The 26,127-nt window shown below is 46.9% G+C and overlaps 1 protein-coding gene across 1 annotated transcript in view; it reads right to left on the reverse strand.

Annotated features, from left to right (window-relative positions):
• CNTNAP1 (contactin associated protein 1) overlaps nucleotides 1–18,167 on the reverse strand; it is a 40,314-nt gene extending 22,147 nt beyond the window's left edge. Inside the window, exons 1-10 of the mRNA XM_082194711.1 lie at nucleotides 18,015–18,167; nucleotides 14,540–14,641; nucleotides 13,364–13,557; nucleotides 10,987–11,134; nucleotides 9,039–9,242; nucleotides 5,832–6,016; nucleotides 5,493–5,636; nucleotides 3,468–3,741; nucleotides 2,518–2,667; nucleotides 943–1,114 (exon numbers count right to left, since the gene is read on the reverse strand). Coding sequence (XP_082050837.1) covers nucleotides 943–1,114; nucleotides 2,518–2,667; nucleotides 3,468–3,741; nucleotides 5,493–5,636; nucleotides 5,832–6,016; nucleotides 9,039–9,242; nucleotides 10,987–11,134; nucleotides 13,364–13,557; nucleotides 14,540–14,641; nucleotides 18,015–18,090 — 1,649 coding nt within the window. The 5' untranslated portion in view covers nucleotides 18,091–18,167. The remainder of the gene's footprint in view (nucleotides 1–942; nucleotides 1,115–2,517; nucleotides 2,668–3,467; nucleotides 3,742–5,492; nucleotides 5,637–5,831; nucleotides 6,017–9,038; nucleotides 9,243–10,986; nucleotides 11,135–13,363; nucleotides 13,558–14,539; nucleotides 14,642–18,014) is intronic.
• Between the last annotated feature and the right edge of the window lie 7,960 nt (nucleotides 18,168–26,127).

Consider the following 26,127-nt stretch of genomic DNA (forward strand, 5'->3'; position numbering starts at 1 on the left):
TGGTGAGATGACATCTGCTAGGTTATTTTCAAGCCCTTTCCTGAGGAACAGGAGTAGGCATAGCAGACAAGATGCACCTTCCGAGTCCAGCATGAACCATTTTTCCCAAGCGTCCCCCAAAGCTTGCCGAGACCAGATTGAAGAATACAAAAACATTTCTCCTCCATCTGGGCAAGGAAGTCCACATCTTGCCTGCCTTCAAGAAAACATATTGAGGGAGCTACAGAGAGAAGAGGAAGGAGCCTATTATGAGAGGCAGGCCAGAGTGGTTTTTCTTAGAGTGGGAGACTCAAGAAGGAGAAGTTCTCCCAGGAGCGAGGCAGGAAGACTCAACTCTCTGAGGGCTACATAGATATATTTATAATTTTATGAGGAGCATATAAGGGTTATTATTAATGTACCTTTCTTTTTCTCTAGTTTTTTCTGTTTGTTTTTTTATTATTCTTTTTAGTTTAGTTTGAATTTAATGGTCTATTAAATTTAATGGTCTATGTTTAGGGAAGTTTTTAATGTCTGATGTTTCAATGTGCTTTTAATCTTTTGTTGGAAGCCGTCCAGAGTGGCTGAGGAAACCCAGTCAGATGGGCAGGGTATGTATAAATAATACACTACACTACACTACACTACACTACACTACACTACAATACAATACAATACAATACAATACAATACAATAATATAGTTGAAAACCTTCAATAAAATTAAAAGAATTAAAAATTAAATGATGTGTCAATGAGCTTTCTGGGCATCTCCCATGCAAGCACTGACCTGGACCCAGACCCCGCACACTCTCAGAGCATCCCCTGGGTTCCTACCATGCTATTTCTATAGGCTTGGCCCAAGCACACAGCAGGGAGAACCAGCTAGACCTCATCCCCTGGTCTTGCCAGCCGAAGCCACCATCTTCTGCCCAGGCCAGAACTGCCACTCCGGCAAGCGTACCTGTCTGTGATGCCACACACGTTGAAGTACACCTCAAAGTACTTGCCGAGCCGGTGCAGACGGACCATATCTAACTCGATGGGCTGCCGGTCCACGCTGACCATCTGCATGCACCCATGGAAGGCCGTTTGGTTGGAGGCACAGCCGGTACGAGAGGCTGGCTTGGGGCAGCCTAGGAAAGACGCAGCGACCATCAACCAAAAGGAAGGGGGAAATTCCTCCGTTACATTTCACGAAACAGAAACAAAAAAAGTGATTGGATGAGGAAATAACATGATGCCCTGTGTATTATATGTGGGATATGGGTCGCGCTGTGGGTTAAACCACAGAGCCTAAGGCTTGCTGATCAGAAGGTCGGCGGTTCGAATCCCTGCGACGGGGTGAGCTCCCGTTGCTCGCTCCCTGCTCCTGCCCACCTAGCAGTTCGAAAGCACATCAAAGTGCAAGTAGATAAATAGGTACCACTCCAGTGGGAAGGTAAATGGTGTTTCCGTGCGCTGCTCTGGTTCGCCAGAAGCGGCTTAGTCATGCTGGCCACATGACCCGGAAGCCAATAAAGCGAGATGAGTGCCGCAACCCCAGAGGTTCCCTTTACCTTTACTATTATACATTTAGTTTGCAATGCATTTTGCTTTTGGGCTTCTTTTTACTTTGGAGGTGATGGCACTGATGACTAGCCCCCATTTCTAGAACAGTCCTCCTTAGTCTATGCTCCTCCCTTCCGTGACCATGAGATTTAGCTAGGCCTCGTTCCAACACCTTCAAACTTCAATTTGCACCTAGATTAAAATGGCTTAAAGCAACTGAGCCATTTGTTCCTCTTTTCATTTTTATTATTTATTAAATGTATGGTTCACTTTTTCCCCCAAGGTAACTCAGAACAGCTTACAATACATGTGCCTGGCTGCCTCCCCATCTCTTCTCAGGTGCCTCCCTTAATAGTTGTTCTCAAAAGCAGTACATCAGCAGGCAGCTCCTGTGGACCCATAGAGCTTGCAGCTGTCAGGGGCTGGACTGAGGAGGAATGGTAGGGGTCACTGCCCCTTCTCCCAAACCTTCCCGAGAACAAGAGGACATTATAGATTTAGAACAGTGGTTTGCAGAAGGTCACAGTTCAGAGGCTGCAGAGGGGAGAAGCTGGGGAATATTGGGGGAGCAGCAGGAAGAAGAAGCAGCCCCAGGGAGAAACAGCTTACAGACTCCGTGTCTTTGGAAAGCATTCCTGACCCCCCTCTCCCAGAACCAGACGAGCATTGAGGATAGTAGTACAAAAAGCTCAGAGGCAGAAAGCTCAGATTAACCGACGCAGGGGTGACAGAGAACAGAAGAGACGCCAAGAGACTTGGAGCAATGCCATTATCTAGGGGATACTGCATACCTTCGTGTCTCTCTGTGAATATTGAATAAATTACTTGGTAATAACTTTTATTGTTTCTCTTCTTCTTGGCTGCTATGTGGGAGTGATAGGATTCCCCGAAGCCTGACGACTGCCTATTAGTTAACCAACCGTCAGCCCACCCTCTTGGGAAAAAATGACCAGTTCCCCCTTTAACCCTTAACCAGCCCAGAACCCACCTCCAAAGAAGTACTGGTTCCCCGTGCGCAACTGAATGTCTCTGTCAACGCGGAAGCTGGCGTCATTCTGGTCATCGATGGTGATGACGGCCATGGTTTCGCGCACCATCAAGGCCACCGAATGCCAGAAGCCATCATTCAGGCGATATCCTGTGGGTGGAGGGACACGAGGGGATAAAATTCCTCAGACTCCTCACATTGGAGCCACGGGTCCCCACATCTAGGGCCACCAAAGCCCACAATGAAATATCTGCTACCTTGAGTGATTCTGATGACACAATGCAACAGAACGCATAACTTTTAAAACAAAAACAAAAAAACCCAAACGGCATGCTAGGTTGCATTCATCCGTTCTGCCTCCAGGGCAGGCATTTTAAAGTTTCACCTCAAAACAATTACAGTGGTACCTTGGTTCTCAAACTTAATCCGTTCCGGAATTCCGTTCCAAAACCAAAGCGTTCCAAAACCAAGGCGCGCTTTCCCATAGCAAGTAATGCAAAAAGGACTAATCCGTTCCAGACTTTTAAAAACAACCCCTAAAACAGCAATGTAACATTAATTTTACTATCTAATGAGACCACTGATTCATAAAATGAAAGCAATAAACAATGTACTGCAGCCATACAATCAATCCATAAGTAGTTGAACTGGGCTCCACACAGTCAAGAAAACAAGACAAAAAAGAGCCGCAAAAACAAAAATGCAAAATAAATAGCAAAAACAGACAGATCTCAGCGTAACAGTTGGAACGGAAGCGTGGCACTCAAATCGGAAGTGTAGCACTCAAACTGGAAGTGTAACACTCAAAATGGAGCATGTTCGGCTTCCGAAAAATGTTCGCAAACCAGAACACTTATTTCTGGGTTTGCAGCGTTCGGGTTCCAAGTTGTTCAACCACTATCCAAGGTTGTGTAGAAGAAAACCGTCCCTCCTCCTTCCCCTCCCCATACCTGCCGCAAACTCCAGCTTCTTGGTCTTCGTTTTGGTTTTCGGCTGAGCAATGGTCACGTTGATCTGCCCGTCGCTCAGCACCATCTCGAGCCAGCCCAGGTCATCTGCAAAGGACGTGTACATGAGCAGCCCCACAACGTCCCAGGTCCGGAAGCTGAAGCTGACGGCCAGCTGATTGCGGCGCGGGTACCCGGGCACCTGCAAGAAGTTGTTGACCCCGGCGAAGGTGAAGGGGAACAAAAGGTTGTCTCGACAGTAGTCGCCCAAGTGGCCCTGAAACAAAGGAGGAGACAGCTAAGGAGGTGGCTTGGTTGCTGTTCCCTCACAGCAGGGCCATATGCTCCTGTGACTGCACTGTGCAGCAGATGGACTTATTAACAGGCACACACTCTGCAGGTTGCAAATCTCTGGCTTCTTTTGGAATAAAATTAATGTTATCATGTTTTTGGTGCTAAGAACAGGGCAATGCCTGAAGTAGCCTCGGATGTAGGTGGAAACAGAGGCGTAACTCCACTCGGCGTTCTCATTCCATTTACTCCTTTGACTTTCTTTCCTTTTTTTAAATATGATTTTTATTAAATTTTATGTTTTACAATTTCAGATAAACATTTTACGTACTTAAGGTATTGATGACTTCCCCTCTTCTCTTTCTGTGGTTCATTTTACATATCTTATATCCCTGCATATTTAACAAAAACTACACCAATTGGTTTTCCATTATTGCCGCCATCAAAACTTAGTTACACTGTTGAATTTATCTTAATGCTGCCAGCGTTGTCAGCTGTGCACAATTATTTTCCATATATTCGAGAAACGTTTTCCAATCTTCTTTAAACGTATGTTCTTCTTGTTCTCATATTCTGTATGTTAAGTCTGCAAGTCGTGCATATTTTGTCAATTTAAGTTGCCAATCTTCTTTGGTTGGGACCTCACTCATTTTCCATTTTGGGGCTAACAAAACATAGGCCACAGTTGTTGCATACATAAATAACCTTTTCTGGCACCTCAGAATTTCAGTCCTTTGACTTTCTTTCATCTACAAACTTTGTAAAACAAAAGCATCCAACATCCTTTAGGTGTCCTGACTTTGCAGGAGGTTTTTTTAAAAAAACCTCCATCATCTCAGCGGGAAAATGTCAATGTCAACTGCAAGTCCTGCTTCTCAGCTGTTCAGAGCCTCAAACTTCAAAATGCAATTGCATCACCAAACGTGCAATCACAAAATACATGCAACATTTAGCACGGAATAAGAGTCCACCTTTCTGTTCAGGCATTATCTCTGCTACTTTTATCTTTTCTTACAGAAAAAGGAGCTGCAGCCATACACTTTATACAACATTGTCCTTTTCTCTCTCAGTTGCTCCCCCCTGAACAGCTGGTGGGCAGCAGACCCAGAGGAAAATATGTCTGGGGGCTGAATATGCAGGCATCTCTATAAAAGTCTACTTGCTTCTGAATTTACTAGAGAGAGAAAATAACAGAAGTGCAGAGGGCTGCATGGTCAATGCAAGCCTCATAATAGAATAAGTGTAAGCCGAAGAGCCCTACATTTGGACTATTATGGTGCTGGAGAAGACTCTTGAGAGTCCCACGGACTGCAAGAAGATCAAACCTCTCCATTCTGAAGAAAATCAGCCCTGAGTGCTCACTGGAAGGACAGATCCTGAAGCTGAGGCTCCAATACTTTGGCCACCTCATGAGAAGAGAAGACTCCCTGGAAAAGACCCTGATGTTGGGAAAGATGGAGGGCACAAGGAGAAGGGGACGACAGAGGACGAGATAGTTGGACAGTGTTCTCGAAGCTACCAGCATGAGTTTGACCAAACTGCGGGAGGCAGTAGAAGACAGGAGTGCCTGGCGCGCTCTGGTCCATAGGGCCACGAAGAGTCGGACATGACTGAACGACTAAACAACAACAAAGCTGCTTCCGCAGTCTTAGCAAACATCTACAACAGAGTCAGGGGCAACTAAACAAAGTTCTCTCTCTCTATTTTTGCAGACTACAGTAACACGTTCATCCTCACCTCGATCCTAATAGATGGTTTACGGCGTCTTGCCAAGTTGCTGATATAGACCAAATTGTAGGCAATGTTTTCCATGCAGCCACGGAAGTTTGGTCGATAGACAAGGCGCTGCTTCTCATAGTTCATTATTCCCCCAAAGAAGATCTGCAGAAGTCAAGGAAACCCAGAGAGGATCAAATATGTAAGGCTGGGAAATACTGAAAGGTACCACTGCCATGGAGAAAGGGAGAAAAGCAGGGTTCAATTTGGGGCTTCAATTTAAAATCTCCAATCAGGGCATCGCAAGTGTAAACCCCTGGCAGAGCTGTGAGCAGCTGCCCACCATGCCATCCCAATCACCTCTTTGTCCAGGTCAAGCTGATCAAACTCTCCGTTAAGGCGGTACTGCAAGACCTCCCCGTCCAAGCTGAAATTGACAAATCGCCTGTAGCGGTCGATGCGAACTTGGTGCCAGTGTTGGTCATCCAAGAGACTTCCCAGTTTCATAATCGTCTCCCCTCCGCTCATGTTTAGTGAGCTGTTGCCTGGGGAGCAGAAACAGCATGTCAACAGGATGCGGGAGATATTGTCCACAGAAGAGCAGAGCCAAGTCATTCGAGTTCTTTCAGTGCCCCTCTGAAATCTAACTTTTGGCCTTGGTTATTTGGTGAGCCAGTATATACCCACGGGCAGAAGACAGGCAAAGAATGCTGTTTTTCTGTACTGGAAGTTCTCAGAAAACTGAGAAAAAGATCAATTTTGAAGCTGCAACTCAGGAATTTGGGTGGCTGAAGGAAACCTGCAGATCTCTGAATCGAAGGACTTTTTAAACAGATCCAACAGCTTTTACGGCGTTTTAAACTGATTTTTAAAATTATTTACATTGTCATTAATTGTCATGTTTTTCGTTTCCTTTTTAAACAGCATTATTTGTTTGCCACCCTGGGCTTTTGGGGGAGGAAGAGCAGTATACAAAATCAAATCAGTCAGTGAACTAAGGAAAAGTTAATACAATAATAGACCATTCATATAACAATATATTATTCTATTATTTATTTAATATCTGCAGGTGTGGCAGCGGATGTGTGATGGACTGCAGTCTTGCCTTGGTAACGGCCTGGGCGAAAGCCAATAAACTGAAGTTCAATCCAGCTAAGACTGTTAGTGGGTGGTTCCCTACACTCCCTCGGAAGGAGCAGATAAGATAGCTTGGGGGTCCTCCTGGGTCCTTTGCTGTTGCTTGAGGCTCAGGTGGCCTCGGTGATGTGGAGTGCCTTCCATCAGCTTTGGCTGGTGGCTCAGCTGCGCCTCTATCTGAACAGGAATAGTCTAACTTCTGTTGTCTATGCTCTATTGGCCTCTAGGATGGATTAGGTCTTCTGTTGTACACTATTTACTACAAAGCTCGATGACTAAGCTCTTTAGCGTCAAAACGCTAGGTTACCAGAACAACGTCCAAGCACTGAACCACTGATACATTACAAGTGGACCATTTATTACCATGTTTGCCATTGTTCAAGATAAAATCTATTTTGGAAAGAGAAGAAATGAGCACTGAACCGCTGACATATTACAAGGGAACTCTTTATTTACTGCGTTTGCCATTGTTTAAGATAAAACCTATTTGGGAAAGAAACTACTTTTGCCATTTTTGGGGACGGTTATTGTTTGTTTAAAGAAACAGTGGTACCTCGGTTGTTGAACATAATCCATTCCGGAACACCGTTTGACTTCCGAAAAGTTTGGCAACTGAGGCGTAAAGGGCAGTTGGCAATTTCAATAGAGAAATTGGGGGGGGAGGCAGCGGGAGCTGTTCGATTGCCAAGGCGCGTTTGAAAATGGAAACATTTACTTCCAGGTTTTCGGCATTCGAAAACCGAAATGTTTGGCTTCCGGAAAACCGAGGTACCACTGATATTAGGTAAAGGTAAAGGGACCCCTGACCATTAGGTCCAGTCATGGCCGACTCTGGGGTTGCGGCGCTCATCTCGCTTTATTGGCCGAGGGAGCCGGCGTACAGCTTCCGGGTCATGTGGCCAGCATGACTAAGCCACTTCTGGCGAACCAGAGCAGCGCAAGGAAGCGCCGTTTACCTCCCCACTGGAGCGGTACCTATTCATCTACTTGCACTTTGACATGCTTTCGAACTGCTAGGTTGGCAGGAGCAGGGACTGAGCAACAGGAGCTCACCCCGTCATGGGGATTCGAACCACCGACCTTCTGATCGGCAAGTCCTAGGCTCTGTGGTTTAACCCACAGCGCCACCCTCGTCCCTTTACCACTTTACCAGTTTACCACTGATATTATCTTGTGTCTAGTCACAGGTGTGGCAGATGTGTGTTGCAATTCGAAGGGTCAGAGAAGTGTGGGGCTCTTACTCCAGCCAGCTTTATCCTCCGCAGACGCTTTCTCCCAGCTAAGCTCACTTTCGCTATCAAGAGTTTAGCTGAGATAAAAGTACCTGGGGAGATGGAAGCATGGGGATGAAGGGCAGCAGAAAGGTTTGGCGTGCAGCCATCCACCCATTCGCATGCCCTTTAAATCTCTCTCACAAATGCACCCATTTCGCATGCAAAGATCACATTTAAAGATGAAAGTCTACCAACTTTATGTCATTTCAGCTCAAGATCACCTCTGCTTAGCCTGAGCTGCTTAGTGGGCTCAGCTGCAAAAGTCTTGCATGCAGACGTTGCAAACTGTAGCACCTCTGCCAGAAAGCTTCACAGGAGAGGTCTGCTAAATCTTAAATCTCAGCACCATGAAACATCTACATGCATTGCTATGAGTTTGACTGCCTTGATTAATGTTATGCCTTCATTGTGCTTCTGTTTTAATAATAATAATAGTAGTAGTAGTAGTAGTAATAATAATAATAATAATAATAATAATAATAATAATAATAATAATAATTTATTTATACCCTGCCCATCTGGCTGGGTTTCCCAGCCACTCTGGGTGGCTCCCAAAAGAATATTAAATACATGATAAAACACCAAACATTTAAAACTTCCCTAAACAGGGCTGCCTTCAGATGTCTTCTAAAAGTCAGATAATTGTTTATTTCCTTGACATCTGATGGGAGGGCATTCCACAGGCCGGGTGCCACTGCCAAGAAGGCCCTCTGCCTGGTTCCCTGTGACCTTACTTCTCGCAATGAGGGAACCACCAGAAGGCCCTCGGAGCTGGACCTCCGTGTCTGGGCTGAACGATGGGCGTGAAGACGCTCCTTCAGGTATACTGGAACGCCCACCCATTAGATATCAAGGAGTTAAAGAACTATACAACTTTTAGAAGACATCTGAAGACAACCCTGTTGTTGTTGTTGTTGTTGTTGTTGTTGTTGTTATCAGTTGTTTACTCTCACGTCAAACAAGGATATTCACAAATTAGTTATGTCACAACTGCAGATCTCCACCCAGGTACCCAATCACTGCCTTAGCAGCTTATAACCATCTCCCACCAGCGTGGTCAATGGTCAGGGATGATGGAGCCCAACGACAGCTGGAGGGCACCACATCGCCTATCTCCGAGTTGGGACTTGCATGCTTTTCCCCCCTCCAAACTCACCAAGGCTTATGCTGAAGACCAGTTGTGCCTGCTGCAGTTCTAGACTGATGTAGTCGCCCTGGGCCCCCGCCGCGTACATTAAGATCCCCTCGCGTTCCATCGTCTTGAAGTTGAACCCAAGCATGTCTTGGACGGTACGGACCGTTCTGGTGCGGAACTTGTAGGCGATGGCATCGTCGCCATCGAAATATAAGACGTCAGACTCTGCGGGGAAGAGGAGCACAGCAGTTGCACAGCTGCTTCCGGTCAAGTCTCCTTTCCAAGTAAAGGTAAAGGTACCCCTGACCATTAGGTCCAGTCGTGGCCAACTCTGGGGTTGCGGCGCTCATCTCGCTTTATTGGCCGAGGGAGCCAGTGTACAGCTTCCAGGTCATGTGGCCAGCATGACTAAGCCGCTTCTGGCGAACCAGAGCAGCACACGGAAACGCCGTTTACCTTCCCGCTGGAGCGGTACCTATTTATCTACTTGCACTTTGACGTGCTTTCGAACTGCTAGGTTATCAGGAGCAGGGACCGAGCAACGGGAGCTCACACCGTCGCGGGGATTCGAACCGCCAACCTTCTGATCGGCAAGCCCTAGGCTCTGTGGTTTAACCCAAAGCACCACCCACACACCCCCTTTCCAAGTACGACAGTACAATAGTAGCCAATCCCATTGTTAATGCAATCCCAAATTAGACCAACAGGACCTTGGACGGTGCAAAGTTTGCTTGCATGTGACTCCTGATCAATACTAAGAGCCAGCGCCTCAGTTACTAAGCTATATTTTCATCTCAGGTTCCAATAATTTCCTGAATACCTTCCACTCTGAGAAAGGCTCTCCCTATCTTATCTAGCTCTCTCGCCTCAGCCCTAAATATGTCACACCTTGAAGGCATCTGGAAAAACACCCTCTTCCCCTTCCCCACCCAGTTTGCTAAGAGAAAATAAACAAACCAATACATGCACCATATTTTCCTCTTTTAACCAAAGACTGTGGGGGGCAATCAATTTCCAAACTGCTTCTCCACAAATACAAGTTTTTATTTTGAGTATGTGCTATGATTATGGATTTTCTTGTTAACGTAAAAAAAGTAAAAGGGAGTCATGTTGGTCCGTAATCTCAAACACTGTTTTTTGTGACAGTACTCACTGGTACACAATACTGTCACCACTCTCTGTTTTCGCTGCTCTTGGTAACTATTTTGTGCTGGCGCCCACAACACTTGGATCAAGATAAGAGTACCAGTACCTCATTCATTTTTTTAAAAAAAAGCACTGCCTATTAGGAAAACATATTGATCAAGGCAAATAAAAACACTGGGCATGTTCAAAATGTATTAACAAATGTATTGCCCTAATGCAGGAATTTCAGAGCCCAAAGTAAAATAATCTGAACAGAAAGATAACACACTTTTCAGGGTGTCTCCCACAAATCTTCTTTTACTTGGAAGGTATAAATAGCATCCAAGTATTTCGCGTTTCTGTGAAGCAGTTGTTTTTAGAATGCCGTGGAATGTTAGCATGTGTTTTAATCTAGTTTTTGGCTTATTGTTGATACAGCGGTACCTCGGGTTAAGAACTTAATTCGTTCTGGAGGTCCATTCTTAATCTGAAACTGTTCTTAACCTGAAGCACCACTTTAGCTAATGGGGCCTCCTGCCGCCGCCACACGATTTCTGTTCTCATCCTGAGGTAAAGTTCTTAACCCGAGGTACTATTTCTGGGTTGGCAGAGTCTGTAACCTGAAGCGTCTGTAACCCGAGGTACCACTGTATTTTTGAATGTTGCAAATAGGGTTTGTTAAACTATTTTTTTACTGATAATGCTACTGCTTTATCCTTTTCGTAAACCGCTTTGGGTTTTTATCACAAGAGAGCGGCGCTGCACATAAATCTCAGGGTGGGGAAATAAAAATGAAATGAAATAAATGAAAGGGAAGTCGACATTCCCAGCTTGAATCACTTACGGTAGTAGCAGCCATAAAGGCCCACGCGTAAGCCGATGGAACCATGTGGATTCCAGGCCACAGGGATGATACGGAGGTACCGGGCCAGGATGGGGTGATGTAAGTTGTGAAGGGCCACGCCGCTTGCGTTCACATTGCCAAAAAATGTCTGCACAAGGGAAAACAAAGTGGTGATGGGAAGAGAAACTTCTCAAGAGCAGCAGCACGATCAGCCACAGGGGGTCTGTCTTCCTAGGCACACAAACACTTTGTGGATTTCAGAACTAAGAGCCAAAGGGAGGGATGAGAAATGAAGGCAATAGAATGCAAAATCTCCAGGCAAGGGCATTTTTTTCTCCCCATGTAGGAAGTCCCAGGTTCATTCCTTGCCATTTGCCATGGAAAGGAACTTGGAAAAATCTCTGCCCGAGACCTTGAAGGCACACAGTCAATTGGGAAAAGACATATTTATTTTCAATATTTACAAGCCACTTTTCACGGTAATGGCACAAGGCAGCTTCCGTACAGTATTAAGGTGCAGTACAACGCAAACAAGTAAGAGCAAGCCAACTTACCAAATCATCCCACTACATCATAATAATAATATAACAAGAATAATAATTTATTATTTATACTCCGCCCGTCTGGCTGGGTTTCCCCAACCACTCTGGGCAGCTCCAACAAAATATTAAAATACAATAGTCTATTAAACATTAAAAGCTCCCCTAAACAGGGCTGCCTTCAGATGTCTTCTAAAAGTCTGGTAGTTGTTTTTCTCTTTGACATCTGGTGGGAGGGTGTTCCACAGGGCGGGTGCCACTACTGAGAAGGCCCTCTGCCTGGTTCCCTTGGCTTCTCGTAGCAAGGGAACCGCCAGAAGGCCCTCAGCACTGGACCTCAGTGTCCGGGCTGAAGGAGGGGGGAGGAGACGCTCCTTCAGGTATACTGGACTGAGGCCGTTTACGGCTTTAAGGGTCAGAACCAACACTTTGAATTGTGCCCGGAAACATACTGGGAGCCAATGTACATAGGTCTTTCAGGACATAAAAACAAGCCATAATAGCAAAAGACTCCCTCAAGCCCTGTATAGGGGCACAACATATATTTTTTTAAATAGAAAGTTATATGTAATAGACAAGTCTTGAATGTCTGCTTAAGGGCCTGCAAAGAAAGACCCACCCACGTCTCACCTGGGAGGCAATTTCATTTTGGCGGGTGGGGCTACTGGTGAAAAGGCCATGCCCACTCCAGCCAAACTGATGCACTGACAGTTATACAAGGAGGACCTTCAAGGCTGATGTTAAAGAAGGAATGGGCAATATGGCAGCCTCCAAATGTTGTGGACTGCAATCCCCATCAGGGCCAGTCAGCACGGCCAAATTGTAGGATAACCAGCCTCATATAACCAACATGCTTAAGTCTAATTAATGCATGAAGGGGTTAATACCATAGAGTAAGCTGTCCTGCCAGGCTTAGCTACATCCACTTCCCCTTACCTTGGGAAGGGCTATATAATCAGGGCTTTGTTCAACCTTAGTCTACCTGAGAAGCTCTCTGTGTCAAGAGGTTTGAGCTAGTTGCTCCAGCTCAACCGCATGGCTCTCACAAGCCACTGTTGACTTCCTACTCCAATAATTTAGGAACTTTCACTACTCTGTAGCTAAGCCAAGTTATACCACCTGTGCAACTTTCTAAAGCACATGAATCTGACCTTTGGAGAGTTGATAAGTAAACCACTTTTTAACTTATCAAAAATGTGGTCTTTTTCTATGCTAGTGGAAGTGAGAAAATTTGGAAGGGCATATTTTAAAGTCTGTATTTCCATGCTTTATTTTATGACTTTAAATCTCTGCTAGGGTTTTCTCACCAAAGCGTACTGGCCCCAGATCTGGATCTTGGCATCCAGGGAATTCTTTCTATATATGTATTTTGAACCATCACATATATTAGGGGTGGTGGGAACTGGCGGCTGAGCAAAACAAGTGTGTTCCTTTTTTGCCCCATATAAAGATATGGGCACAGAATCTACAACAGGCGATTCTAGAGGACAAGTCTGGGAATCTCTACATAGCAAAGGACTGTTGTTTTCAGTAGCCACAAATCATGAAGAAAACTGCATAGATCCCTTGCAAATCCACAACAGGAAGTTGAAAAGGCTGGTTTTCACCACCTGTGGTGCCCAAGTAGGAAAATACAGCAGTTCTGGAGCCCAGAAGCAGAATAAACGAGAGGGATTTTTCAGATGGAATTACCCAATGACCCTTCAGTATAGCCGTGGGGAACCATTATCTCCCCAAACCCCTTTTAGGCCAGGTTTGGGCAGGAAGGTGCCCACCCACCAATCACCTGATGTCACAGTGCTGCCCCCTTCCTGTAGGGACAGAAACTCCTCTCTCACCCAATTGCTCCCTTGTTGAAAGTAAGGCTTCCAGTTGCTGGGGTGGTCCCCATAGAGCACAATGTAGCGTGTCACCCAGTTGTAGGTATTGAAGGTCCCCTGAGTGGCGATGGCGTTGATACGGCATTTCTTGGTCAGGTCAATCTGCAGCCACGGTTGCTTGTCTTGCGGATCAGGAGACCATCCTCCGGCACCTGAAAGAGGGTGGGGAGGACAAGATAGGGGAAACGGTTGCTTTCGTGGCATCCTAGAATTGTAGAGTCGGAAGGAACTGTGACGTTAACATATGAGAGTGCTGGAGGTGAAATAGTTAAACAAGTTACCCAATCAGAACCCAGGGGGGTGGAGTCAGAGGGACTATAAAACCAGCTCTGGGAGGAGCGAAAGGGGAGTTCGTTGGGAGTTGAGTGGTTGGTTGGAGTGGGAGTGAATTGGGATAGAGTCTGTGGGTAGGTTGGGACGCGGGTGGTGCTGTGGGTTAAACCACAGAGCCTAGGGCTTGCTGATCAGAAGGCTGGCAGTTCGAATCCCCGTGACGGGGTGAGCTCCCATTGCTCGGTCCCTGCTCCTGCCAACCTAGCAGTTCGAAAGCACCTCAAAGTGCAAGTAGATAAATAGGTACCGCTCCGGCGGGAAGGTAAATGGTGTTTCCGTCTGGACAGGCACCCCATCATTGTAACTGACCGATACCATTTATGATACCACACGCTTGTTAAACTGCAATAAATAAACAAAAGTTTATGTTCCAATTTAAACCTGACTGGACTCAGTATTGTACCAGGTAGGGCCTGGGTGGTGGCAGCGAGAAATAAAGTGGTGGTTTGAACCGCCAACCTTCTGATCGGCAAGTCCTAGGTTCTGTGGTTTAACCCACAGCACCACCGGCTCTGTGGGCACATCCGATGGTTGGACCACCCTGATTTAGTGTGACAACCATAAGCACAAATCCAGCATTTAGAGACCACGTGTTTCTCCGGTGGCTGGATCCAGTATAGCAATCGTCGCCTACAAGTGACACATTTCACTGCCATGCATTGCTTGTGAACCGCCTTGGGACAGTGGGCCAATTTTGGAAGACAGTCAACAAAACCCAGTGGGCCACTGGCTTAGTCTTGCATCTGGTAATGCTACTGAGCTGGAGAGAGCGTGAAGTCTGTCCCTCCGTGATGAACTCACCATAAATCCGAGCGAAGGTGGCAGCGCGAAAGATGCTGGATCGGGAAGATGCTGCGAGATTCCAGGTGTAGAGGGGGCCAACCAGTTCGTAGTCACAAGTTCCTGCAGGGAAGAATAGGAAGAATGGAGTCTTGCGATGGGGGCACCTGTCCAAGGTGTGGCAACCTTGGGGCGGGGTTTTATTGCAATGTGTATTTTCTTTTTTACATTACACTTAATGCTCTTAAAAAATCTGTGAGTCGCTTGGATGCTCCTTATGCTGAGAGTGACTTATAAACTGAAATCATCATCATAATCAGGGTGCCAACTTGAATTAAACATTGGAGGGGCCAGGTAAGCCCTGAATAACTGGTCACACAAAGCAGCATGCATCCCCCATTTGAATGGCAATGCCGGTCAACTTGGGGTGGGTGGGTGGCCCCCTCAAATATTTTATGGAGGGGGGGCGAAGGGACCTCAGCGCCTATGGTAAGCTTGATGGACTTATGGCGAGACTCTGTTTGAGGCAACTTCCTATGTTTATAATGCCATCTAAAGCTGCAGTCCTCAACATAGCAGAGGGTTAAGTTTCACAGTGGGACTTACTTCTGAGTAAGCATCCAAAGCATGTCTACTCAGAAATGCTTGATGGGCAGAAGCTAGCATTACTGCCACATGTATGTGTAATGGCTGTTGTTAATTATTTTATTTTATTTTATTGATTTATAAAATTTACCAGTGGTCTCAGGGTGGGTTTCAACAAATCAAATTATCACCATCCTCAATTCTTCACTTGCCAAATGCCAGCCATAAATTATCTACACAATTCTCTGATTCCTCATTTCAAATTAACCATACCCATTCATTCCACTGATAACATTCCAAATTATAGACAGGTGCAATTCCTCATAGGCTTGGGGAAAGAGAAACATATTTACTTAGTGCCAAAATCCAGCCAGTGCTGACAACTGCCTCAGGACAGGGGAGTACTCCATGGTGCCACCACTGAGAAGGCCCTGTTCCAGGCTCTGGCCAACCGGACTTTGTTTACTGCTGGCATGGCCAACAGGACCTCTATGGTGGATTTCAATTCACAGGAAGAACAGTTTAGGGAGCACCACTCTTTGAGACAGCAGAGTCCCATCCTCTACAGGGCTTTACCGTTTTAAGCCAGCGCCTTGAATTGGACTCAGTGATGAACTGAGTAGCCAGAACTAGCAGCGTATCACCACAGGCAGCCCAATGAATTCGAACTCATGCCATGGCACTCTGAACTAGCTGCAGTCTCCACACCATCATCAAGGGAAGCCCTACACAAAGCAAACTGCAGTAGCGAAGGAAAGGCACTCCAGACATGCTCAGATGATACGCTATCACAGGGGTCAGCAACCTTTTTCAGCCATGGGCCGGTCCACCGTCTCTCAGACCATGTGGTGGGCAGGACTATATTCTGAAGGGGGGAAATGAACGAATTCCTATGCCCCACAAACAACCCAGAGATGCATTTTAAATAAAAAGCACACATTCTACTCATGTAAAAACACCTGGCAGGCCCCACAAATAACCCAGAGGTGCATTTTAAATGAAAGGGCACATTCTACTCATGTAAAAACACGCTGATTCACGAGCCGGATTGAGAAGGCAATTGGGCCGCATCCGGCCCCCGGGCCTTAGGTTGCCTACTCCTGCGCTATCACTACCTCCTGTGTAAAACAGTTTCCAGGGCAGAACCCCCGCCAAATTAAGCTGCATGTCTTTAAAGTTCAGTTTTCTTGGACGCCAGCGGCCAAGACCAAGTGACAAAGTGAGCAGCTCCTGTTTTCCTTCCAGAGATGACAAGGCACACGCGCATCAGGCAGGCAGCACACTGAGCCTGTCACCGCTGCAAAATTGGAAGACCGTTGAACAGCAGCAGCAGCAGCAGCAGAGCTATCCACCGGCTCCCTCCCTCCAGGTTTATTATTTTTTTCCCCCTTCCACTGCAGAGAGTGGCTGGCACGCCCTTGCAGGCTCAGCTCCTGCCTGCCTCTATCTGTTAGAGAGCAAAATGGGGAAGCCCTCTCTCGACCCAGCTATGAGACAGCAGAACAAGGCTTCGAGAAACAAATGGCCGGGGGTGCAAGGAAGGGGGACACACTCGAGTTCCCTGAGCCAGGTCGAAAAGAGATGCACATTACATCAAGGACAGATGAAGGAAGCCATTGACCTGCCCAAGGGAGGAAAACAAATAACAGGCATCGCATCCCCCAACCTCAGGCAACCTTCCAGCAAACTCACTATTGCAGAGCTCTCTGGTGGAGAGGAACCCCAAACTCCCCCCCCCACTCAACCCTGTTAAAAAATGAAGAGGGAAGCCATAGGTAAGTGTAGAAGTCTGCAGAATCATCACCCCCCCAAAAAAAATAAAAGGAGATGTGGAAGAAGCGACCCAGACCTGTAATCTATTTTTGCAAGGCCCTGCATGGTGGGGTGGATGTGGGGAGCAGGGGGCTGGCTTTGTTCTGCCCTCCCAGAGCACCAATGTATGGAACAGGCTACAGGCTCTCAGCCATCTCCACAAACAAACTGTGCAGCCTAAGAAAAAGTGTCTATGTGTGTGTATGTGTGTGTTCAGATGGAAGAAACGACCATTCCCTGGGCCTCTGTTTTGAGAGGGCCCAAGATACACGCTCGCCCAAGAGCAAAGCCGGGTTGGGGTGCTGTCAGGAAGCAGCTGATGAAGCCCAAATCTTTGGTACTGAGCCCCAGATCCCTTGCCCCTCTTTTGGAAAAGGCAGCAACAACTTTGAATGCTTTACCAAAACAAAAACAAAAAAACTTTGCCACCGCAAAGGGCACTGCTACCAGCCCCCAGCCCCCTTAATTTGCTCAGCGACCTAAATGTGCATCCACACGTGCCGATCCCCAGGCGCAAAGGTTACGCCAAATGAGCGCCTGTGTCCCGGGTCTCCTAGCCGGGAAGTGCTGGATGGAAAGCCGCTTTCACGACAGCTGGCCAGGATACCAACCAACCTCCAGCCCCAGCCCCGCCCGGCAGCTCCCCAAGTCGGGATTCCTTGCTAACACGGGATAAACGCTCTGACTTGGGTGGCGGGGCAGGGGGGATGGGGGAAGAGACGGGGAAGGGGACCCAGGCGTCCTGTGCCAAACGACCCCGACGCAGAAGCCTCTCCCGAGGGGGTTTCGAGGGATGGGGTGGTGATGTCTCTCCTGCAAGCGCGCGGCGCAAACCCCGCCCGCTCCCGAGGTCCCCAGGGAGCCGCTCCCCGCACCCGAGACGCCGCAGCCCGCGCGCAAACCCCGCGCCCCGCCGCAAGCCCCTCTCCCCAAACGTTGCGCGCTGCGCCGCGCGCCCCGGAGCGCAGTCCGCCTTGTCCCCGCCCCGTGACCTTTTCCCCCCTCTCCCCTGCCGGCCCGATCCGGGCTGCTCCTTCTTCTTCTGCCGCAATGCAGCTGCAGCCGCCGCCACCGCCGCGCCAAGTCCCGGGACACTCACGCCAGAACCAGCCTCCGGAGCTGGGCTGCAGGAGAGCGGCGACGGCGAAGACGAAGAGCATGGCGCGGCCGCCCATGCTGCAGCCGCGGCGCGGGCTGCTTCAGTGCGCTCCCGAGCCCAGCCGCCTGGCCATCGCCGCCGCACGTGCGCCCCTGCCCGCCTCCGCCTGCCGCTGGCCGGAGCAAGCCCGTTGCGCGCGCCTCCGACGCGGGGAGCGAGCGCCGGCGCGCCTCCGCCCGGGACCAGCCGACGGCCTCTCTCTCTCTCTCTCTCTCTCCGCCGATCTGATCGTTCCCGCCCCTTAGAGGGGAGAGCGCTCTGCACAGGGTCAGAGGCAGGGTGGCCACCCTTGTTTTGACCAGACAGGGCGGACGGTTTTCCTTTTCATCTGGTGGTGCTGAAGTGACTTCCACGCGATCCATTGCAATCTCTTGCAGTCTTACAAGGGTGGCCCCTCTGGAATTTGTCACACACAGACATACATATGAATTTGTAAATCTGTCTGTGCTGGCAACCCAGAGCTTAAAGACAGATCTTTCATTTTATATATATATAATATTTTATTAGGTTTTGACAATAGAAAAGTTTAAAAAACACAAAAGGCAAATGCAAAACAAATACAAAATACAGAAACACAAAAGTACACAATACAAAAATACAAACATTAAACACAAAAAGAAGAAAAAACACATATAGAAGAAAAACAAAATTTCTCTCTTTCTTAATCTCTCCACTTTAAATTGATTTATTTTCCTGACTTCCTCACGTCTCCCATTATTGTATCCCTTTTAAATTTAGTTCAGCAAATTCCTGATCTATTAGTTTATCTATTATTAGTCCCCTTATACTTTTTACCTTGTTGCTGGAGCCCCTTCAATTCATTTCAATGTCATCAACATTCAAAAATTTTACAATGTTTCTGCAAATAAATTTTAAATTTCCTCCAATCTTCTTCCACCGACTCTTCTCCCTGGTCTCGGATTCTGCCAGTCATTTCCGCCATCTCCATATAGTCTATTAGTTGCATCTGCCATTCTTCCAAGGTGGGTTAAAGACAGATCTTTCAGAGTCCTTTTTGTTGGGGATAGTTCAGAAATTCCCAGGTGTCAAAAAAAGGATATTTATGCATGCCATTACTGCGGTCCATGTTTTGTTAGCCCCAAAATGGAAAACAAGTGGTCCCAACTATAGAAGAATGGCAACTTAAATTGATGGAATATGTGCAGCTTGCGGACCTAACATATAGAATAAGAGAACAAGAAGAGCATACGTTCAGAGAAGATTGGAAAACGTTTATTGAAAATATGGGAAATAATTGTGCGCAGCTGAAAACGCTGTTTTCCTTTCCAGCAGATTTTTATATTTCTCCCAAACTCTATACCGATTCTTCCTAGGAATATGGTTCATAAAACTCCTACAAATTATCGCCTTCCCATACCAAAGACATACATGCCAGCCGAGTTTTAAGTCATGACCACCTAAGTCCAGGATGTCTGCGTTATCCAGTGTAATCCAGTCTTTTAACCAACACAAACCGAAGCAGTCTTTCTTCTCCAGGAATGGCCAGAGAAACGTGCGGCTTCGGATCAGTCACAGCAATCGCTTCGCAACCGGCCCTTTCGTGGCATCGAACTAAAGGTCACCGGCGATCCGCGCTGGAGAATCTGTGCGTCCCCTCTCCCCATGTTGTTGGACTCCATCTCCCGGCAGCCTCCGCTACCACAGTCATGTCAAGGCTAATGGGAGTTGTAGTCCAAGCTGGGCTGCGGCAGAGCCTCCCACAGCCATGGTATGTAGTGGGGTAAAGAAAGCATTTTGCACATGCCTCACAGTACCCTGCCTCTTAAATTAGCCCAGGACTGAACGCTGCTGCAGAAGCCTTTAGGGCAGGAGTAGCCGACGTGATGCTCTCCAGACAGTGCTGGACTGTACAACCAGAGCCGGCCCAGCCATTAGGCAGGGTGAGACTGCTGCCTCAGGCGGCAGAGGCCTTTGGGTGACCTGCCCGCCCTACCGCCTCAAGCAGTGGTGGAGAATTAAAAGTTTGTTGAATATATTTCTAATACAAAAAAAAATAGAAATTACTTGAAAGAAACAAATAGGCCCAGGATTAAACTAAGTTATAATTAAATAAGTGGGATTTAGAATGTTAAGAAAAGTGAATAAGATGTACTATAATTGGAAATTGTTTTAGTTTCATAATGATATTGGAAAGCTGTTACTTTTAACTACAAGGAAACTCAAAAGGGAGGGACTTAAGGAAGTCAACCAAGATGTTTAAAAGGTTGGATTTGTGAAGAATTAAGTTTGCTGTTATTGTTTATCTGTTTATTGTTCCTTTCTCTCTTTCGCTCTCTTTTCTGTTTTTGTGTATCATTCTGCTTTGTGGTTTGTGTTATCATTGTGGAAAATCTAATAATTTTTTTTAAAAAAAAAGTTTGTTGAATACATTTCAAGACAGTCATCTGGATTCACATAATAGAGAATTAATAAGCCATTCATTACAACGGCGAGACACAACATGACCAGACACTGGAAATAACCTTTTTGGGCACAGCAGTGGACAATTGGTACAACTGAGCTCTCCTCGAGAGATTAACATATAAATTATGGTTGACACGTGGACAGATAAAGAAATATGACTTTACCCCAGTGTGACTAAATTTCAAAACATATGCCAGTATTCCAAGAAACGACCAAGTCCTTACCTCAGCATTCGCCTCAATCTGGTTGATCTACAATTAAATTTAAGCATAAATCATTATCTTCACTTTGAACCCTGCTCCCATGTTCATCGATAGACAAGCATTTTTCATTGTTTCATTGGTAACATAAGGGGGGGGGGGAATGACTTATTACTCATATTTAATCTAAGCACAAACGGAAGAGCTCCTGATTAGGCGTTTAGCTACGGCTAACTCTGCTATCTGCTAACTCTGTTCTATTCTGTTTCCTCTTAGATTTAGATTTTGTTTAAACCAATTCATGAACCAAAAACTTATACCAAGGTATGGCTCCCCTTTATCACATACACAGCCCAACAGTCAAAATAAAAAAATTCCTTCCAGTAGCACCTTAAAGACCAACTAAGTTAGTTCTTGGTATGAGCTTTCGTGTGCATGCACACTTCTTCAGATACCATGCACACGTGCATGCACACGAAAGCTCATACCAAGAACTAACTTAGTTGGTCTTTAAGGTGCTACAGGAAGGAATTTTTTTATTTTGACTATGGCAGACCAACACGGCTACCTATCTGTAACAACAGCCCAACAGGACAGTGACAATAATCCACCAACAGCATACAAATCAATATGGCTAACCTGATCCAAAACACCCACCCACCTCACCCACACACAAAAACAAAGATCACCACAGCCAATCACAAGCAAACAATCACACCCTAGGCCAACCCCAACCTCTCTCACCACCAAAGGAACACAAGCGAACAACACAAGAAACGCTGACACCAAACTCTACACACATAAAACATAATAGAAGCACCGCCACCCGACCAAAACCCCTATCCATCTTCCCTCTCTCCACCCCTCCTTTCTTTTTTCTTTTTTTTCTTCTCCCCCTAATGCCTCAACAAATGAAACGGATTTGTAAAAATGTTACATGAAAAAAAAATATGAGGCACTACACTTACTTCTGTAAAACAAGAAAATCCTTAATAAAATAAAAATAAAATAAAACTTATACCAGGGGTAGGCAGCCTAAGGCCCATGGGCCACAAGCAGCCCACAGGGGTCGTTTGACTGTCCCACGAGCCCCCCCGAACTGAGCCGCCTACTCGGTGAGTCCCCATGCGCTATGCTAAACTGGTGCAGCGCAGCATGGAGACTTGCTTCCGCGGTGCCGGAAATCATGTCTCCGTATGCTCAGACGCCGAAAATCGCATCTGCGCAGACACAGATGCCGAAAATCATGTCTGCGTAGATGCCAGAAATTATGGCCACACGGAGTTTCTCCGCTGGAGTGAACCGGCCCAGACGAGGTAAACCTTGCCAACCCCTGACTTATACATTAACCACCAATAATGAACAGTGATATGCTGTAGGTATTACTGCAAATTTATTTTTGCTATTTTTGTGGTGGACAAATGACGTGAGAAGGCTTGATCTATTTACAGTGGTACCTCGGGTTACATACACTTCAGGTTACAGACGCTTCAGGTTACAGACTCCGCTAACACAGAACTATTACCTCGGGTTAAGAACTTTGCGCAGCAGCGGCGCAGCAGTAGCAGTAGGAGGCCCCATTAGCTAAAGTGGTGCTTCAGGTTAAGAACAGTTTCAGGTTAAGAACGGACCTCCACAACAAATTAAGTTCTTAACCCGAGATACCACTGTATTTGTACCATTTGTTATTCCTATGGCCTTGTTTAGAAAATCCAATAAAAAGTTTTTTTAAAAAAAACAAACACATTTGTATATTGAAGAGTACACATGTTATCCACAACAGCAAACACACTTACTATTTTTTTATTTTGACTATGGCAGACCAACACGGCTACCTATCTGTAACTGGAACCATGGAAGGCACCACATTGAGCCGCATGAAATGGAAGTCCACCTATCTGAAGAAGTGTGCATGCACACGAAAGCTCATACCAAGAACTAACTTAGTTGGTCTTTAAGGTGCTACTGGAAGGAATTTTTTTATTTACACTTACTATCATGTTAGCCATTTCCTAGAATGCAAATTGCTCCAATTCAGGCATTCTCTTTCACATTATTACAACCCCATAACTGGGGGGGCAGGGGGGGGGCCTACACCCTCTGCTGTGTCCCTATTGTCGCTGTCCATGTGTTGGAGGAGGGAGATTTGAAGCACATTGTCTGTATGTCACCGCCTCACATGATCACATTTCCTTGGACTTCTGTGCCCAATTAAAAGGGCAAGAAAAACAATCCCAAAAGTATCTTGGCAAAATCCAAGGTGAAATGGACAAAAGAGTTATAAACTGTGACATCCCAACCATTTGCTGGATCTGCCTAGATCCCATCTGGTTGGGTTTCTCCAGTCACTCTAGGCGGCTCACAACAGAATATTAGAAACACAATAAAACATCAGACATTAAAAACTTCCCTGGACAGGGCTGCCTTCAGATGTCTTCTAAAAGTCAGTTGTTATATTTCCTTGACATCTGATGAGAGGGCGTTCCACAGGGCAGGCGCCACTACCGAGAAGGCCCTCTGCCTGGTTCCCTGGAACCTCACTTTTTGCAGTGAGGGAACCATCAGAAGGCCCTCGGCGCTGGACCTCAGTGTCTGGGCTGAACGATGGGGATGGAGACACACCTTCAGGTACACTGGGCCGAGGCCATTTAGGATTTCAAAGATCAGCATCAACACTTTGAATTGTGCTCGGAAACATACTGGGAGCCAATGGAGGTCTTACAGGACTGGTGTTATGTGGTCTCAGCAGCCGTTCCCAGTCACCAGTCTAGCTGCTGCATTCTGGAATAGTTGTAGTTTCTGAGTCACCTTCAAAGGTAGCCCCACATAGAGCGCATTGCAGTAGTCCAAGCATGCACCATGCTTAGATAACCAGAGCATGCACCACTCTGGCAAGGTAGTCCGCAGGCAGGTAAGGTCTCAGCCTGCATACCAGATGGAGCTGGTAGACAGCCGCCCTGGACACAGAATTGACCTACGCCTCCATGGACAGCTGTGAGTCCAAAATGACCCCCAGGCTGCGCACCTGGTCCTTTAGGGCCACAGTTACCCCATTCAGGACCAGGGAGTCCTCCACACCTGCCCGCCGGCCCCCTGTCCCCCCAAAACAGTACTTCTCTCTTGTCAGGATTCAACCTCAATCTGTTAGCCACCATCCATCCTCCAACTGCCTCCAGGCACTCACACAGGAAATTTTGTCAGGAGTGTATTGCTTAGCATGTAGCTAACCCATGCCAAATATCAGACAGTTTGTACAAATCCACATAATAATATCCAGGCTGTGGAATGCAGCTTTGACCAGCTCGGTTTACCTGTATAGGGAGTCTTGTGCCTGTATAATTGCCATGACCATAAAATTTGATATGGCGATATATATTTAATCCACCTCAAATCCTTTCAGGGGAGAAAGTCCCAAAGGAAGGGGAAGCAGCCTGCTTCTGGGATGAGAGGAAGTGAGGTCAGGGTTTAATTTGAGCCAGATGGAAGTGGTACGTGAACTGCTGGATCCCATCCTGATGTCAGGTCTGGTATCTGGATCACAAGGACTTTTAATGCTGCTGAATGAAGGATTTGACATTTTGAAGCTCATCGTCTCGCTGAGAAAATGGCCACTGAGCTTGCCTCGTCACCTGCAGGAACAGGGAGAGAGGAAGGGAGGGCAGTTGGTGTGAAAGGCAGAAAAACCCAACCAGTCACACGCCCTACAAAACAGCTAGGAGGTTCTCGCATGCCGGCTTCCTTAAAATGATCAGGAGATGCCCAGGACTGCTGCAATGGGTCAAGAGAGATGATAATAAAGAGCCAGGGTGTGACAGCAGAGAAATACGGTAAATCGGAGATGTGTTAGTGCTAGCATCATCTGAGAAACCAGACAAGCTCTGCCTGCAGTGTGACAGATGTGTGGCTCGTTTGCAATCAACCAGCAGATTAAGCCCTGGGGGGTTTTAGGGGCTTGTGGGGTTTATTATCAGCTAAAGCAGCGAAAGCTACATGGAATTGATTCTGTTTCTGGATCCCGTTGTCATTTTCACCCTCTTCCAGTCAGAGGGGTGGCTACGGTTCGGCCGGATGGCCTAGAAACGGCCCCCAATCTCACTGCCCTCCACCAATGGCAAGGTCATCTCCTGCCCTGGAACATGGGGGGGGGGGAGAAAATGAAAGACATCCCGGCGTATTAATGGTTACGGAGCATGAGCCAAGGTGAAATCGTCACAACCCTGCAGTGCCTCGGGAGAATGGGGAGCGCCACAATCCTAACGGGTTCCCCGGACCACTGTAACTAATTTAAATGGATTTTTCTACAGAGGAAATGTGTTTTTTTAACCACCCAGGGAATGGCCTAAATCCTATTTTTAGAGATTTACAGTCCCAAATGCATACTTCCAGAAGCAAACCTACAGAGAAAATGTTAGATTTCAACTTGTGTATCTTGACACGAGAGACGTCACCTTGCCAACTAAGGTCCTTATGGTTAAAGCTATGGTTTTCCCAGTAGTGATGTATGGAAGTGAGAGCTGGACCATCAAGAAGGCTGATCGCCGAAGAATTGATGCTTTTGAATTGTGGTGCTGGAGGAGACTCTTGAGAGTCCCATGGACTGCAGGAAGATCAAACCTATCAATTCTGAAGGAAATCAGCCCTGAGTGCTCACTGGAAGGACAGATCCTGAAGCTGAGGCTCCAATACTTTGGCCACCTCATGAGAAGACTCCCTGGAAAAGACCCTGGTGTTGGGAAAGATGGAGGGCACAAGGAGAAGGGGACGACAGAGGACGAGATGGTTGGACAGTGTTCTTGAAGCTACCAGCATGAGTTTGACCAAACTGCGGGAGGCAGTGGAAGACAGGAGTGCCTGGCATGCTCTGGTCCAGGGGATCACGAAGAGGTGGACACGACTAAATGACTAAACAACAACAACATCTTGACACGGTTTCTGTTACAGTAAAGGTAAAGGGACCCCTGACCGTTAGGTCCAGTTGTGGACGACTCTGGGGTTACGGCGTTCATCTCGCTTTACTGGCCGAGGGAGCCGGCGTACAGCTTCCGGGTCATGTGGCCAGCATGACTAAGCCATTTCTGGTGAACCAGAGCAGCACACGGAAACACTGTTTACCTTCCCGCTAGAGTGGTACCTATTTATCTACTTGCACTTCATGCTTTTGAACTGCTAGGTTGGCAGGAGCAGGGACCGAGCAATGGGAGTTCACCCCGTTGCGGGGATTCGAACCGCTGACCTTCTGATCAGCAAGCCCAAGAGGCTCTGTAGTTTAACCCACGGCACCACCCGCGTTCCATCTGTTGCAGTATTCTGTTTTAATATCCAGTTGGAAAGAACATTCCTCACTGTTATTTTATGGAGGGTGGAGCTGAACTTTACAACCCACTGCAACTAGAGGCCTGATGGAAAGTCTCCACCCCCATCATTCAGCC

Source organism: Podarcis vaucheri, assembly GCF_965113315.1.
Source record: "Podarcis vaucheri genome assembly, chromosome: 13".
Lineage (NCBI taxonomy): Eukaryota > Metazoa > Chordata > Lepidosauria > Squamata > Lacertidae > Podarcis > Podarcis vaucheri.